Consider the following 18495-nt stretch of genomic DNA (forward strand, 5'->3'; position numbering starts at 1 on the left):
TTGGAGATGTACTGTACGTTCGACACGAATTGTACTTTTTGACCAAATTTCAATTTTTTGCCAATAGGGGGTTTATACCTATTAACAGAATTGCCCTGTACTGATAAATAAACAGAAGTCTTGACATGCCTTCTTTTGAGCTGTAGTACAGTAAATTAGTTGTTCCAAGTTCAATTGCAGTTTAACTTTAGACTGTAAATTGTATATAGGAAGTTTCATGGAAATAAAAGTTCTTCAATTTATATATGTGTCAGTGGGCCTACTCTTTAATAATACTGTATATCTGTATTCCACATGTGTCCTTTGAACATTGCTTGATAGGGGCCTACATGGTTTAGATACTTGCTGTAGATAAAAATCTTTTATTGGGTTGACAAACATGTCAGTTTATGCACAAAATTAGTTTTGACCACTTTTAGGTGGTCAAAACCTCCCCGGTTTAAACCAGGTTTAGACCGGTTTTAACCCGGCGGTTTAAACCACCCCGGTTAAAACCGGCCAACCCTGTGATGTAGTGTTTATTGGTTAAAGTTGGAGAATAAAATGTTAAGCCCATTAAACTATAATTATAAGGTGTTGGCATCATGAATCAATCTGCAATATCTGCCTGATAGAAGAATGTAGTATGTATAGTATGTATAGTCTTAAAAATCAATCAAACCAATTGTTTGTTTTAATACTTTTAATTTTATCTGAATATTTATATATAATACTGTAGTTAAAGGAACTCAGGTAAATCACAGCCACATTATTCACACCTTCATATTAATTTAAATCCCTCCTTTTGAAAGTGTTGCCGTTTCAACGCCTCAATCTATTTTATAGTCTGCTACCACTAGTATATTTATTTGATTTTCTTTTTGTTGTCCTTTTGTTATAGAGTGACATCTTTACGTTTGATAACCTCCTGATGCACTCAGAGTCATTGATCGAGAAAGTTGACTGTCAGAAGCTACTTGACTACCTGAAAGTTCCAGCTAAGGAATCAAAGAACATTATTGAGAGTGATGCACCCTTTTCATCTCTTGTCCACCATCTCAGAGAGGCAGGCAAGGTTTCTTTTGATGACATCAACCATTTAATGTCAGCATGCTCTGAAAAAGGACTGAGTAAATTGGTGGCAGTATTGACTGTCTTCCAACAAGCTCAAGGTATGTTTATATCAGAGAGCTTAACAAGTTAAATATGTTATGAATCGCAAAACATGCAAATGTGTTGCCCTCAAAATGAATAAATGCGATTTGAGGTAATATATACCATTGTATTAACTTAAGCTAATTAACCCATGGTTGATAGAAGAAGGATGCTCCAATAATACCAACATTTAATAAAAATAATCTGATAAAAAGTTGACAAGAAAACTTGTTCATTCAATGTCAAGATCTTGCATTAAAGTCAAATATTTACATCAGTCTGTAACTTATGGGAAATACTCAAAGTTCATTTAAGATATGTTCAGACAAGATTGGTAAAATTTTGGAATTTCCTTTCCTTTTGAAGCTTTGTAATTAATTATCCTTGATATATATATTTGATTCATTGAAGGGGGGTTGTCTTTGTTCAATTGCTCAGAAGCAGGGCCGAAATCAACACCAAGGAAAGTGAAAGATTTGCATGGTCACCTCAAATAACATGCTAAAGTTAGATCAAAATGGGAAAGTCACTAAATTTGGTGCAAGTTTGTCACAATATTTTCCTGGAAGTTTTTACTGCATAAATTATGAAGATATATTGAACTGTGTTTATTTTACATAACTAATCTCTCGGATGGAAGACAATCTTTGCATCTTGTACGTTTGTTTCAGATTCAAAGTTAACCAAGAAAGAACTAAAGGATCAACTACAGGCATTAGAAGGCAAAAGGCAGGAACTCTCTCACAAACTGAGTGAATCAGAAGATGAAAAAAAACAGCTCACTGGAAGACTAAAGGCATCAGAGGAGGAAAAACAACAACTCACTGATAAACTAGCAATATCAGAAGGTGAAAAGCATCAAATTACTGGAAGACTTAACACTGCAGAGGAGGAGAGACAAAAACTCAGTGATAAACTAACAGAATTAGAAGATGAGAGACAACAATTTATAGGACAACTAAAGACAACAGAGGAGGAAAGACAACAATTCAAAGATACATTGAAGGCAACAGAGGAAGAAAGACAACAGCTGACTAGAAGACTAAAGACAACAGAGGAGGAAAGACAACAACTGATTGGAAGAATAAAGACAACAGAGGAGGAAAGACAACGACTCGGTGATACATTAACAGAATTAGAAGATGAGAGACAACAATTTATAGGACAACTAAAGACAACAGAGGAGGAAAGACAAACAGTTGCTGAAACATTAAAGACATCAGAGGAAGAAAGAAAACAGCTGACTGGAAGACTACAGACAACAGAGGAGGAAAGACAACAACTCAGTGATAAACTAACAGAATTAGAAGATGAGAGACAACAATTTATAGAAAGACTAAAGACAACAGAGGCGGAAAGACAAACAGTTGCTGAAACATTAAAGACAACAGAGGAAGACAGACAACAATTGAAAGATACACTGCAGGCAACAGAGGGAGAAAGACAACAGCTGACTGGAAGACTGAAGACAACAGAGGAGGAAAGACAACAATTCAAAGATACATTGAAGGCAACAGAGGAAGAAAGACAACAGCTGACTGGAAGACTAAAGACAACAGAGGAGGAAAGACAACAGCTGACTGGAAGACTGAAGACAACAGAGGAGGAAAGACAACAATTCAAAGATACATTGAAGGCAACAGAGGGAGAAAGACAACAGCTGACTGGAAGACTGAAGACAACAGAGGAGGAAAGACAACAATTCAAAGATACATTGAAGGCAACAGAGGAAGAAAGACAACAGCTGACTGGAAGACTAAAGACAACAGAGGAGGAAAGACAACAGCTGACTGGAAGACTACAGACAACAGAGGAGGAAAGACAACAGTTGACTGGAAGACTAAAGACATCAGAGGAGGATAGACAACAGCTGACTGGAAGACTAAAGACAACAGACGAAGAAAGACAACAGCTGACTGGAAGACTAACGACAACAGAGGAAGAAAGACAACACTTCAGAGATAGATTGAATACAACTGAAAACAAGCTGATGACATTGAAAAATGTAATTAATCTAATTGATATAATTGAACGTCTGTTCTTCAATGTGATACATTCCTTTTTCTAGAACAGTAGTTCCACCGTTCTTGGAAGTTCCTTTTGAAGGTTAGGTCACAATTTTCAGTACTAAATTAAACTTGTGATTTTATCTGAGCAAGGTAGTAATTTTGCAATATGGTCACCCCCTCAGGTAAAAGTCAAAAGGTTATCTTTTCAGCCTGCCTAAAACTAAGTGTGAAGAAATTTGTCAACTTGAATAATGTTCCCTTCAGACACAGGCTCCTTCAATGTTGCTATGAACTTTAATTTGTGGCAAGTAACCACTTGGAGGTGCATTCTTCTTGTCTCATTCACTGTGTTGTTTACATGACAGGAGCTGGAAGAGGCTAAATCAAGTCTAAGAGCTACAAAAGATGAACTTGTGAAGTCTCAACTGGAATATGCCAAGGAATCCATGGCTTTACAAGAGGTCCTGAAGCAGACTAGGGAAGCCTTTAATCAGAAAGAATTGGTAAGTATGATTAAGTATATAGTAAGTGAATTATGAATATAGAACAGTGTGTATCTGTAGCCAGTATACCATCAGTAACAAAAGAAGTGCGTGTTTTTAAAGTTAGCAAAATATTCTAACGAGACCATTACTGTGTTGAATTTATGATCAAACGTTCCACTGTTAAAGATTTTACAAGTTAACAACAAAATCTTAAGCTTTACAGAAATAGTTCAATGAGTTAAAAACAAATGTTCAAAGTCATGCTGCATTTGATTACAAGTAGTGTGAAGTGAGTAATGAGTACATTAACCTATGCTAAATCAGTTGCTTTTATCAGCTAAAGACTGAATTGGTGTAAATTGACAGGTGAGAGACATGAAACTGAGGTTCTTTTTTTAATGTGTCAGTACACCAAGTAAGATATCTTTCCTACTTTGTTTATTTTGCAGGCTTACTCCGCTTCTGTTGCGGAGGAAGAAACCCTACTTGAAGAACGTGAAACTCTAGACATATCACAGGAATCAACGTTGGCAGGTAGGATCACAATGAAAAGATCATTACTGCTGCTTGTTGTTAATTTCCAGACAGTTTAATATTTCCTTATGTTAAGTCTTTTTATCCTTTAATAGTCCTACCTACAGCTTTTAAAGCTGTCAGGGAGATTGCAGAAGGGGGGGGGGGGTCGAGGTGGGTAAAGGGGTGTTGACTTGAGTCAATTTAAGTAGTGTAGGATGGATTGTCAAACTATCAATTATGTTAAGATATTAAAAGTTAAGTGAGCTCTGCAGAGGTGTAAAATAATCAAGGAGTCTCATAGAAACAGGTTAAATCTATTTGATTTCATGCCAAAGGCAGAAGGAATCTATGCGATGGTAATGGTGTGTGTATGTATGTGACATTTGTTTGTAAACGCTTTAACTTCAGAAGGATAACTGGGGTACATTTCATATTTGGAAACATGAACACTATGTAAATATGATATTTCCAGAAAACTACAGTGGCTGGTATATAGGGCTATGGCTTCCCTATAATGAGCACAAACCCTATTGTTTTTGGTGGAAGGTACAGGTCAGTTGGGTTCAGTAGAGGTTACATTCTGGAAAATCTAAACATGACATCATAACATAGGCGCTTGATCAGATGTCATAGTGACATATGACTTTCCTATAATGAGTTCAAGAGCCCAGTTATTCATTGTGAAGGTCAGAGGTCATTTGAGCTCAGCAACGGGGAAAGTGTAGAAACCCTAAAAGCATTATAGCTGGATAATTTTTTTTCCAAAAGAGATTTCTACTTTTATATCTGAAAACCTTTCTTTCTAGTTAGGGATGTGGTCAGTAATAAGCTTTTGGTTTCAGAACAACCTTTTTTTGAAAGGACATTGTGTACAGGAAAGCACATACCCCTCTGGTAGTCATGTGATCACTATTAATACAAACAAACTAACACATCTAAGTATTGGTTGTATATTTGAAACAAATTTATAGCAATTTTACTAAGGTCATTTGGGGGTCAATCATAGACACATTTAACCAGGTGACTAGACAAGCTTAAGTATGTCAATTAGGAGATGTGTGAAAAATAATCATAATAACCATGGAGGGTCATGTGATGTGCACCATGGTAGCACTTAACATCCATCCTACCCCTTGTATTCATGTATCCCTTCTACAACAAATCATGATTGGATAACAGCCACAGTCCTGGAAAAGAACTAAGCAAACCCAGAATTTAGCTAAGTGATGCACGTATCAATGTTTATTGCAATTTTGCAATTGCAAAGTTGCTAGTTCCTTTAAAAAGATTGGACTGCATATGAAAAATACATACAGCATACCAGGACAGTGCATGCGTAGTGTAAATTGCCATAAGTAGCAGACAACAGGATTCGCTGTTCCTTAGCAACACAAATCTAAATGCCTTACATGGCCTCACAAATGCAGATCAAGCATTTTCTGACACAGAGAAAATCATTCAACATAGTCTTCATCCAAACTAATGCAAGTAATATCAATTGTACCGTTGATGTCTGTTATAGTGGCGTTCTATTGGATAAGAAACTCATTTCAAACTGACAAAGTGTGCTGGGGTCAACAAGCAAATAACATAAAGCATATCAACACCTCCAATGTCTTTCTTGTAAAATATGTAGAAAATAAAAGCCTTACCTAATTTCCCCTTTATAATGTGATCTACTTTCATGTCGTCAAGTGAAGTAGATCGTAGATTTTTTTATTAGTTTGAATCATTTTTCAATATCATTTTAAGGCTGTTGCAATGTTTTAAAACAGTGGCAGTTAAAGTTGCTATGGTAACACTGTTGTGTAGATGAGCAGTTACATCAACAGTACTGTAACCAGAGGGTAACCCCTCCCAGTGTATACTTGCCTTAGATACATTATATATTCAGCACAAGAGTATTTACACGCTAATAACTCTGTTATACTGGAGATGGAGAGCAGTATAAATCAAAATAGAGTCAGTGCTTACATGGTTTGATGACAGGGAATCATGTGACAAAACAGCACAGCAATAAAAGAAAGACAGAGAAACATTGTTTGTCATATGTAGTTTATTTTGCATGCTCAGTCTAACAACAAAGAGCTGACTTTTCATTTTGGTTTCGATGACAATCGTAACCTTTGCATTCATGATGGCGTATGTGTGTGCCTGTGTGTGTGTGTGCGTTTGTTTTGTATTCTGACAGAGGACTTGAACAAAAGAATTCCAGGTCCTCTGTTGTGATTTCTTAAGAATCACCACGTTCTCGGAAGAATTCTATAGTATGGGGTATTGTTAAGGTTAGGGTACGTGGAATTAAACAATGGAAAATAAAATGGGGTCCTCGGTCTGAATGTAATACAAACATGCGTGTGTGTGTCTGTGTGAGTGCGTTTGTGAAGCCGTTTGTAAACACGATATCTCAAGAAGGGAAGGTCAAACCAATTTTATATTTAGTGTGTAGGAGTACCACATTAAGTAAAAGGAGCCTATTGTTTTTGGTGGAAGTCAAAGGTCATTTGGGGTCACCAGGGGTCAAATTGTGAAAACCTTGTAAACACGATATCTCAAGAAGGGAAGGTCGGATCAACTTCATACTTAGTGTGTACAAGTACAACATTGAGTACAAGTAGCCTATTGATTTTGGTAGAGGTCAAAGGTCATTTAGGGTCATCAGAGGTCAAATAATGAAACTCTTGTAAAAATGTACACCCTCACTATACATTTCGTCAGATTCATGAAGAAAACTGCTCATGTTAAATCATCGAAACCACAATGCATTTTTTGCATTCTGGTTAATACTGTACTTAACCTGATGAGATCTATTATATATTTTGATATCTGGACCTTTACAGACCCTAAATGACCTATGACATCCACACAAAACATTAGTGTTCTTGTACTTACTATAAGAAAGACACATGCAAAGTATGAGCTCAATGTGATGTAGCCTATCTTGGGATGTCCTGTTTACATGGTTTGTGTTTGTAAGGCTTTACAGAGTGTGACCTTTGATGATCCCAAAAGAATAGCTTTCTTGTACTCATTTCAGGGAAGCCACATGACAAATATGAGAGCCACGTGGAGATATCATATTTGACCCCTGGTGACCTTAAATGAACTTTGACCTACACCAAATTGTGCATAAACCTTACACGATATAAGGCGATCATACCATGCATATATGACCTCCATTGATGTTCAGGTTCATGAGATACAGCATTTTTGTGATTTTCACATTTTTCCCTCTGCTAACTGCAAATGACCTTTGACCTCCACCCGAAACAATGGGGTTTCTGTACTTTTCATAAGGAAGTAACATGCATAATATTACAATACAATTTTTTATCTGTCATCTGGATATATCGTATTTAAACAATACATTACATACGGCTATCCTACCTTAGATTTATGAACTCCTTTGATGTTCTTGTCCTGGAGATACAGCGCTTTGAGATTTCCACAGCTTTCACTCTTCTGACCTTTGACCTTCAGTAAAAACAATAAGGTTCTTCTAATTATGGGGAAGCCACATGCCAAATATGATAATTGCAGAGGTTACCCATCTTGAGAAATCATGTTTACAAACTAGGGCGTGGTCACACACACACACACAGCTGTGTTTTACATTCAGACCGAGGTCCTCTTTGTTTTTTCCATTGTTCTAATCCACGTACCCTAACTTAAATAATACCACATAACAATAGAATTCTTGCAAGGACATAGTGATTCTTTAGAAACCACATACGAGAACCTGGAATTCATTTGTTCAAGTCCTCAATCAGAATACAAAATAAAAGCACATACACCCACGCACATACACACGCCAACTTGACTGTATAGGTTACTAGGAAGTAAATTCATACAGATTCCACAGAAATGATATCATCTTCCGCTATTGAACTGATTTAAAAGAAATGTCTTTTATTGCTTTATATAAATAATAGAAAACAATCTAATAATCAAGTGACAAATAGCAAAATGTGTGATCTCATCCATTATTTAATAATCGGTTTTATCAATTGGTTTGTTTTGCTGAGTGAGATCCTGAACTATATTGGTGGTTACTTTATTTATCTTCCAGCTGATTACGGCAGATTAATGGTCAACGTTGCCCAAGATCTTACTCTAGACAGCACTCTGAAATTAGCAACTCTGTTCCGTCTACCACCAGCAGAAACTGATATGCTACGCCGGGTTTCTCTGATAGAGACACCAGGAATCACTCTGATTAACTTCATGAAGACAAGAAACATCATCAATATGTATGATGTCACTAACCTACAGAAGGGTTTGGTTTATATTCAGCTAAACCGAACAAATGAATATCACTTAGCTCCATATCAGTCTAAAGTTGACCCCTTTCAGTTTGAAGAGAACCGATCACCACATCTGCTTGACTGGCCTGGTAAGAATTAATAAAATATGTAATCAGAATAGTTGAAACCAAAATAGTACAGTACAGTACAGTAAAAACTCTAGAAATGTGTGTGAGTCAGGGGTTAATATTCGGTTTTCAGGCAATTTGTTATTTTATTTTCACTGTGTATGTATTGTGAAAGTAACTACAAGTGAATCTTTTGACCAATTACTTGTTGCCATTTGGTTAATTTCTTCATAGTAAATGATTGAAAATAGAAAAATGCTAAAAAAAAATAGGTCCCAAGGATTAGCCAATGTTTCAAGGATCCATTTAAGCCGTCTGGTCAATCTCAGACATGATGCTAGATTCTTTTGATACTCCTGTTGTCAAATTCTCTAACAACATAAGGCTTGTATTACATATCTATTACATTTTATATTATGATTCCTTCAATAATACCTCTTATTATTCAATTGCTAGACATTTCTATTACTGAACTTTAGATTAGCAGGGAATGATTAAATTATCCAGTATCACATAGAAAAATGCTATGTAATATGGGCAAATTGCTATGCAAGTGCAAAGATGCATAGCAGTTTTATTACACAGGAACCATAGTATTTATAGGAGACAAAACTCTGTGCAGAATTTGGACATTAATTTATTCCCTGATTAGGGATGAATGTGGCTCAGTATGGCAGATTTTATTTTTAGATGTAAAAGCTTCATTTAATGGTGTTTGTGTTTCCATTATTCTATTTTCAGTTGAAAAAGTCAAATTTGACCCTGATGATGAATCAACTCCATCACAAGGTTCTGATGAAAGAGAGGAAGATCATGACCATAGTAAGGAAAGTTTGATGGAGAGAGAAGACCTACCAAAACAAAGAAAAGATTCACAAGTACTTGAAATGAGACAACATCATTCATACATTGAACACAGGATAAAGTATGAAGGTGGAACTATAAGCATCATGGGAGTACATCTGACTATTCCTGATGATGCTTTATCCTCTGATCGTGTAATTGCTGTTAAAGTGATCTATGATCCCACCATACGCCTCCCTGGCAGTGCTCGTAGGGGCAGAATGACACCTCTGGTAAAACTAGAGCCAGAAGGGCTCACCCTCAACAAGCCAGCCCAGCTGACTATTCCTCACTCGGCTATTATCCCTGAGCCAGATCGACATGATGTTATTATCTTCACTGGTCTGAAAGATGAAGAAAATTTACAAGAAGGTAATGATGGTTGCCAATAAACACTTTAAAATGCACTTGACAAATGTACCAGGAGAAGTACAATGAGTTATATGCTGAGAATCAGTTCTTACCTAATAGGCTCTTGATATTTACTGTATTTCAGTTTACCAAATAATATACTTTATTTAATATTATTTATTATAGGTGAAATAACTTGGACTGAGGAGAAATCTATTGATTGGAAGCTAGACGCGGAGAAGATCAGTCTTGACATAACCTTCCTGAGCTACGTCTTTGTTAATTTAGTCAACCAAGAAACAGAACAGAAGCATATATTCCGTATTGTTCCATTTATTGATGGGATACTTGATGTCAGAGATGACGTCTTAATAACTGTTTGTTTCTGTAAGGACAGTGATGAAGAGTACAAGGTGAGGATAATCTCTTGTTACCATGGTGATATCTGTAGTAGCTTAGAGGTCAGTTCTGGTTTATATTGTAATTTGTAAGTCGAGTACTGGCAATGTTACTTTATTTGTTTAGTGACTTTTATCATGCTTCACTGGCAAATTATGAAGTGATTTTGTTAAAGATGCATTTGTGTGACATAATTTTGTTGATTCATCGTAGCACATCGAAAAGAAGATCTGAAATTTGAAATGAAAATATTTAAACTTGACGTTGACATAACACATGTTTCTGTCATCTGACAGTATCCCCATAGTCATAAATGGAGAATGCTGATAGTCTAATAGAGGGCAGATGATGGTATTTTACTAACATTATATTTTATTTCTTCGGTCAAACTTTCATTTTCTTACAAAATATGTGGTTCCCCTCAAAATCATTCAGATGGCCCAAATTTTGATTGTGGCTCAAAGTGTGCACAACAAGGATTAAGAGGGTGGGATGATCTGAAAAAAACAAGCAACATTGGTAATGTGAGCAAAATCATGGAAACAAAGATGTTACTTGCTAAAGCAGTATTGATCTTTCTGTACAGAGTGAAGGCACAACAAATTGTATAATCAACTCTCTGTGTGTTCTTTGCAATTTAAATCTTCTTGTTCTTATGGTTTAGTTGCTGTTAGAGGACCACCATTCCAAACTGTGTCTAGGAAACTATACAACATTTCAAATTACCCGGACATTGAATGACGGCAGAGACCATGTTTCTTACATTGATCTGATCATGTCATCTCCCCGTGGTGGTTACCATCTGACGAAGGAAGAATCAACAAAGGTTTGTAATTGCCAATGCTATTGAAGTTTGTCTTTTCACATTACAAGGCTTGTAGTTAAGGATTAGTTACTTAAAGTGGATCAAATTGTGTAGCAATTAGAGTGTTTCTGGTTCAAAATCCCAGCAGGAACCACAATATAGGCAACTTTCTGCTGTGCAGTGCTGTTGAGCAGTATCTTGTGCTGGTTGGTATTCCTGGTGTGTGAATAAGGAAGTGAAGTTTGGTTCTTTTGAACGATATTGCGAATAGCTTCGTTCACCGTGGCTTTACTTTTGGTGTCTATGATTCACCTCCATTTGTATTTGAGGCAATGTTCAGATATTGTGGCACACTCTCAATTCTTGTATTGGGATGTATTTGGATGCTGTCATGAGAGCAGAAATGATTCAGACAATTACATACCTGCCTAGACAATCTCTGAACACTCTCTACACAGAAAATGATTGATATAAGCCGGTGTTTATCCACAATGACATAAATATGTTTCTGTAGACTTCCTGCCCATTGGAACGATCTTAACCTCAATAATGTCATGGAATTCTTATTACAATAGGAAAGTAAAATCTTCACCAGCTGCCCATGAAATGTAAGGATTTGTACATGAAAACATGTCTTGGTTCCTTACCAGCTTTTCTTTAATTCTTATATCTCATTTGTGACACTGTTTCTTTAAACGTTTAACATTCATTCTCATCCTAAGAACATTTTTCAATGTCTTTTATCTATTAGCATGTGGACATTGATTACCTCTGTGCTGCCAGTAGAGTCTCTCATCAGTTCAGACTTACAAGGGACAAAGATGGAGACACTGACATGGTTGATGTGAAATTAAAAGTGTCGCAAAATGAAATGAACCAGGCAGCCCTTATCCTCCAATCAAAGGTGAGTTATGTCTGTTGATTATCTTCCAGCTCTCATATGTCTCTTCACTACATAATATTAAGCAGCATCTTCTCCCATCTGCTAAGTAATGTCCTATATGTTGGAAGTCTTGCAGCTGTTTGCAGGCTGACTAAATAATGTTAGTGCTGTGACTAAATTATAGTTATTTGTTGGCATGTTCTCTCATGGATGCTTTTCTTCGAAAAATGCAGTGTAGAGGATAATTGAATTAAATTTTATCACAGTAGTCTTTTTTTAATGTATTCTTATAGTTTTTCAGTCACTCCAGTGAACCTGGTTATCTTTCTTATTTTCATCCTGTTTTCCAACTTTTTATGACTCTTTCATTTTACTTTCTAAATATGCAGTAACTTAAAATGCAGTGAATTGCTAAAAAAGTGAATGTTAGTGCTGTGACTGAATTATAGTTATTTGTTGGCATGTTCTCTCATGGATGCTTTTCTTCGAAAAATGCAGTGTAGAGGATAATTGAATTAAATTTTATCACAGTAGTCTTTTTTTAATGTATTCTTAGTTTTTCAGTCACTCCAGTGAACCTGGTTATCTTTCTTATTTTCATCCTGTTTTCCAACTTTTTATGACTCTTTCATTTTACTTTCTAAATATGCAGTAACTTAAAATGCAGTGAATTGCTAAAAAAAAGTGTACATATGACCTGTATGTTATTACATACACAGGTCAACAGTTCTGGGAAACTTTGTTTAGGTACCAATGAATAAATACTGCATAAATAATAGGTATGCTGTTGTCAGCATTCCTTTTCTTTGGGGATTTCACACATTTATTGTCTGTAACAGCCTTTTTTCTACATTACATTCCTATTTTAAATCTGATCATTCACAGGGGTGTGATAGATAGCCTGCATAATTGTATGTTAAATATTCTTACATTTAAAGTTTTCATTAGTCATATAATTTTTGTTTTTCTCTTGTCCTTCAGGTGAAAAACATTCTCTTATCTCCAGAAAGCCAGGAAATTCTGCACCCAGGTGAGTTTTTATGTGGAAGTGGAACAAATGGTTGGACTTAGCTAGTTTTAGAAGTCCACCCTGACCTGCATCTAAGTGAAGTTTGAAGTAGACAAATTAATGCTCTTTATTCTTAGACATACACCAGGTAAGTGTGTATTAGTGGAGATGAAAAAATAGGCACACATAAAGTAGAGGTGAAAAGGTAATAGCATTTGGTTTTAGCAGGAGACACACCAAATGTTACTTATATCAACATTGTTTATTGGGAAACATACACATTTTTGATGGCAAGAAATTTAATCATTCTGCTGAACCCAAACATTTCTAAGTCCTATTTGCATGCTTTCATTTTTAGTTCGTATGCTCACTTCCTACTTGGTAGCTCCAAGCAACCTTGAAGGTTAAGCTGTATACAAGACCAGAATTTATGCACAAGACAAGGGCTTAAAGTGGAAAAGTTGCATGCAAGTTGTGGACAGTATACTTAACCAATAATTTATGGTGTGCATGCACCAGAGGTTGCCTTCCATATCAAAGTTCTCTATGTTGGTTGCATGCTTCTTGTGGGCCTGTTGTGTAGTTGTGCATGTAAGCTGTGAACATTGCTCATAGTTCAAAACTACCACTCAATTAGCATGTGATTCAGGTGCTCTTATTGCTACATGTGATATCTAGTCTTTGCTATATTCCTTCGAAAGTCAAGTGGATGTTATGTCCTCACTTTCAGGCTTTCACAAATATGAAAAGTTGAGAGGAGACATTGCCAAGCTTCTGGATAAACAACATTGTGCAAAGCTAGGCGTGTATTTTGAGCTAAAGCCTGCAGAAAATGAAACAATTCAGGAAGCAGCAGAATCTGGAAAGATGCTGATGAAAATATTGGATGAAAGAGAACTCATCATGCCAGACAGAATGATCAGAATGTATGAAGGATTGAAAGCTATTCACTTTAATAAGGTGGCAAGACTGGTGCTGGAGTACATCGACACGTCACAGGAGAAGAATGGAAAGGAAAACGAAGGGGGAAAAGATGTTAACAAAATGGTTCGTGCTTTGTAAAAACTATCAAGACTTTGAAACTTTAAGCTTGAATACAACAATGGTTACTTTGCATAACATCAAGATCTTAGAATACTTTAGTCCTGTATTTTCTGATATGAAAAGTAGCCTTTTTGCTGCCATGCAAGTCACAAAACAGGAAATTAATTATTACTCCGGTACTATAAAAACTTCTTTTTACTCATTGTAAAAGAAACAGAGCATTTCACTGAATATTTCTGCTTACATAAAGTTATGTTTGTAGAGATCAAGTGTACAGCAAGTCTGTGTAGAATATTCACTAAAGCCAAATCAAATGCAGTAATTAGTTTTATATCATTATGAAAGTATGATCAAAATTGTGAATTTGATAAACAATTTGTAATATATCAACATTTTTTCAGGTGAAACTTCCAGAGAAACAGGAAGTAATCTCAAAGATGGAATCAAAATTGTCAGTAAATTACACAATTTTGATAGAAGCGGGTTACAAGAGACTGGATGTCCAAAGAGCCTTGAAATTGTCTAATGGAAAACTGGACTTGGGAAGACGGATATTGCAAATTGCAAAGGAAGAGCATGGTAAAGATACCCTATGTATTTAGCTACATGGATACTTCTTTTAATATTTCTACCTGATATAATTTACCTCAATGTTATATCACACTCTAGGAACACATTTCAAGCCCTTGTTGTTTCAGTTGTTATGGAAGAAGAAGTATTTTTATTTATTTTAGGAAAATTACTCACAAAATAGCTACATCATATGAATATGATCTAGATACCTGAAATAAAACTAATTCTTGTTACTTTCAACAAAATATTCTCTTCTATATCTCTTTTCATCAATCAGGTCAAACATTTCATGTCTAATGTTTACTGTCAACAATTAAAATTACTGTGATTCTTAATTATTTTGTTTCTACAAGTAGAAGTGTTAAAGAGACTATTTTCATTAAATGTGTTGATGCATTGAAGTGGCATTGAAGTGGCAAAATCACTTTCCTTTCACTTGAAATATATTACTTTTCTCCTCCAGAGAGACTTCCTTTGTTCCCAGGATCCAATCTTTATAAGGAGCAGTACTTTGATCAGCATGGAGGAGAGATGTTTATCGCAGGTGTTATTCTCCTTGTACCAGCTGGGGCATTACACACTGGAAGGATTGTTAGTCTGTGGGTTTCTACTGAACCTACCATCAATGGACCTTTCCCAAAGAAGAGTCTAAGATTGACCCCTTTTGTGAAATTTGGTCCAGAAAACCTTACCTTACACAAGCCGGTCACTTTGATTATTCCACACTGTGCTTTTACTCCAGCTGACCAGACGGGTCTTGATGTGTACTCTGGTGTACTACAAACAGGTGTGTTTCTGTTTCTTTTGCATTGTGTTTATTAGTCCATTGATCATTATATTTAGTTACTTAAACTTGTTGTATCGACAGAGGTATGTACATGAGTTTAGTGTGTTTGTATGTCACCCCCGATGTACTGTTTATGCTTGCTTCACTGTATGGCTGACCACTTGTACAACTGCTTGCAGATATAACAAACTCCTACTTTGGAAAGTGCATTCCTGTATCTACACTATTAGATTCCTGCATAACTGCAACAGTGAAGCTGGGATGAAAGTCACACTTGATATGTGAAACCACATTAGTACAAGAATGCTATATTGGCAATAAAATCACTAAGCCCTCTGGTTTTCTGGTTCTGTGTAATGTTAAAATGATTATCTCAAGACGGAGGTTTTGTACCAACAGATTATGTTTGATTCCTTGCTACAGTCGAAAGGAATCTATGCAAATTACTCAGTAACTCGCAAATTTCATAGTGGATGAACTTCATACTTGGTATGTGGATCTGTTTTATTGAGTACAAGAACCCTATTCTATTCTGTGAATATGTAAACATGATATCTCAAATAGTTTATCTTTCTTGAACTTCATACTTAGTACGTAGATCTAGCTTGGTGAGTGTATGAACCCTAGTCAAAGTCACATGAGGTCAACAGGTGTCAAAATCTGTAAACCTTGTAATAGTGATTAGTCCAAAATTAAAGCTATGATTAATTTGGGAGGTCTCTGCTACTATGATTTTCTTTTCTGGCTCTCACTTAATCCATAGACAAATTTAAGACAAATTTAGACAAATTTAACTCACTTGCTCTACATTAGTCTGATTGTTATGTGGAATTTTGAGCACATTGTATGGCAAGGAATCACAAAGCCAACAGGTTTTTTCAAGGAACCCTTCTCTTCTCAGTAGTACATTGACCTGATGACCTCAATCATTTGTTCCACAAACCAAATTTGACCTCAATCATTTGTTTATTTGGGATAAATAAACAAGATCATTAAAGGAGGAAAAAGCACTTCAAGCTATGGCAAGCTGTAGTTAGCAACACAATTTATCTGGCAACCTTGCAATTATAAATTGAGTGAACAACAAGATATTGTACTGTTTTGATGTTCTGTATGCAGTGTTGCATTTTCTAACACAAGACTTTCCCTTTAAAATCATCTTTGGTATATATTAGGATTGGTGTTCTACCTGTCAACATGTTATAAATACTTATCTAGCAAAACATTTTTTTAAATCTTCAGATAAAATTATCAAATGGAGCCAAGAAAGGAAACACATCAGCTGCTCTATGAATAGTCAGCACTTTGCAGTTGAAGCTGAGAAACCATGTCTCATTGGTCTTCACGTCCCTTTCATACCCAAGATGTTGAAGCGTGTCTGCGTGTTACCGATTGTAAACAGAGTTTCTGATTCGGGGGATCAATTGACAATTCATCTTTGGTTTCATAATGATGACTCACTAGAACATAAAGTAAGTAGTAGATTTTGTCAGCTCAAGTGGTATTGCTTTTTGGTTCCTTGCTTTAGCAAAAGGAACTTATGCAGTCAGGTTGGCGTATGTGTGTGTGTAAGGGTGTATGTATGTGTGTATGCGTGTGTGTGTGTGTGCGTCTGTGACACTTGCTTGGGTACGCTCTATCTCAATAAGGGAATGTTGGATTGAGGCCAAACTTGGACTATAGATCCGCCATATGGAGATGGTGTGCCCTATTGTTTTTGGTGCCCACAAAGGTCACCAAAGGTCAGTTATGGTCCAAAAACCGAAAATATTAAAACTGCAATAACTCCCAGTGCCAATGTGCGACAAGATTGATATTTTGGGACAAGTTGTGAACTGGTTAGGGGAGCATTTTCAAACTTAACGGTCATGTGATCCGAGGTCACCAAAGGTCAATTAATGATAAAAAAACTAGTATTTTTGCAATAACTTGAGAACGAAATGTCTGTTAGGGTTGGGAGTTGCCTCAATGTAATCCAATTGTCGACCCGCATCTGGGTGACCCTTGACCTCAATTTGACCTCTGGTGACCTTTTCGTGTTTTTGGGATTTTTACAGTTTCGATGCTATTTTCAGATGTCAAAGGTACCTTCTGATCATAAATGTCAATAGGTTGACCCCGTGTGACCTTTATGTGCGAAGTTATATGGGGTCAAAGTTTTTCGGTCGGAGTTAGGATGGTTGTACAGACTTTTCGTTTTGTTTTTTGGAATCAGGAGATTAAACTACATCTGAAACCAAGGTCAAAGGTCACATTAGAAAAAATGTGCTTATTTTGGGAGGAAACGATCAAAAAAGAAAATGTTTGGTTTTGATGCTAGATTTGGATATCAAAGGTACCTTCCGATCAAAAATGTCAATTGGTTGACATCCATGTGACCTTCGTGTACGAAGTTATACAAGGTCAAAGTTAATTTTCAGACATTTAATGCAACAACTCCCAATTCCAAGGTGTGGCATGGTTGATATTTTTGGACAAGTTGCAAATGGTATAGGGGAATATTTTCAAACTTAACGGTCATGTGATCCGAGGTCACCAATGGTCAATTAATGTCAAAAAACTAGTATTTTGGGGGTAGAAAATGGGCAAAGAAAAGAATGTTTGGTTTTGTATAGTTTGATGCTCTAATTCAGGTCTCATCAACCAAAAATGTCAATAAGTTGACCCAAGGTGACCTTTGTATGTTAAGTTATATGAGGTCAAAGTTAATTTTCACACATTTAGTGTAATAACTCCCAGTGCCAAGGTGTTACACAGTTGATATTTTGAGACAAGTTGCAAATGGTATAGGGGAATATTTTCAAACTTAACGGTCATGTGATCCGAGGTCACCAAAGGTCAATTAATGATAAAAAACTAGTATTTTTGCGATAACTTGAGAACAAATTGTCCGTTAGGGTTAGGAGTTGCTTCAATGTAATCCAATTGTCGACCCGCATCTGGGTGACCCTTGACCTCAAGTTGACCTCTGGTGACCTTTTTAGTGTTTTAGGGATTTTTACAGTTTTGATGCTATTTTCAGATATCAAAGGTACCTTCTGATCATAAATGTCAATGGGTTGACCCCCGTGTGACCTTCGTGTGCGAAGTTATATGAGGTCAAAGTTAATTTTCAGACATTTAATGCAATAACTCCCAGTTCCGAGGTGTGACAAGCTTGATATTTTTGGAGTAGTTGCAAATGGTATAGGGGAATATTTTCAAACTTAACGGTCATGTGATACAAGGTCACCAAAGGTCAATTAATGATAAAAAACTAGTATTTTTGCGACAACTTGAGAACAA

General features: G+C 36.1%; 2 protein-coding genes across 2 annotated transcripts in view; both read left to right on the plus strand.

The window, feature by feature from the left end:
• LOC139960602 (uncharacterized) overlaps window positions 1-18495 on the plus strand; it is a 187644-nt gene that overhangs the window by 28697 nt on the left and 140452 nt on the right. The gene's annotated exons all lie outside the window — the stretch shown is intronic.
• Window positions 1-18495, plus strand: part of LOC139960604 (uncharacterized) — a 45191-nt gene that overhangs the window by 22336 nt on the left and 4360 nt on the right. The window contains exons 2-15 of the mRNA XM_071959081.1: window positions 881-1151; window positions 1806-3139; window positions 3509-3646; window positions 4078-4162; window positions 8214-8537; window positions 9258-9731; window positions 9897-10123; window positions 10774-10935; window positions 11666-11818; window positions 12779-12827; window positions 13537-13853; window positions 14252-14429; window positions 14887-15210; window positions 16453-16682. Coding sequence (XP_071815182.1) covers window positions 911-1151; window positions 1806-3139; window positions 3509-3646; window positions 4078-4162; window positions 8214-8537; window positions 9258-9731; window positions 9897-10123; window positions 10774-10935; window positions 11666-11818; window positions 12779-12827; window positions 13537-13853; window positions 14252-14429; window positions 14887-15210; window positions 16453-16682 — 4236 coding nt within the window. The 5' untranslated portion in view covers window positions 881-910. The remainder of the gene's footprint in view (window positions 1-880; window positions 1152-1805; window positions 3140-3508; window positions 3647-4077; window positions 4163-8213; window positions 8538-9257; window positions 9732-9896; window positions 10124-10773; window positions 10936-11665; window positions 11819-12778; window positions 12828-13536; window positions 13854-14251; window positions 14430-14886; window positions 15211-16452; window positions 16683-18495) is intronic.

The sequence above is a fragment of the Apostichopus japonicus genome, chromosome 19, assembly GCF_037975245.1.
Source record: "Apostichopus japonicus isolate 1M-3 chromosome 19, ASM3797524v1, whole genome shotgun sequence".
Taxonomy (NCBI): domain Eukaryota; kingdom Metazoa; phylum Echinodermata; class Holothuroidea; order Aspidochirotida; family Stichopodidae; genus Apostichopus; species Apostichopus japonicus.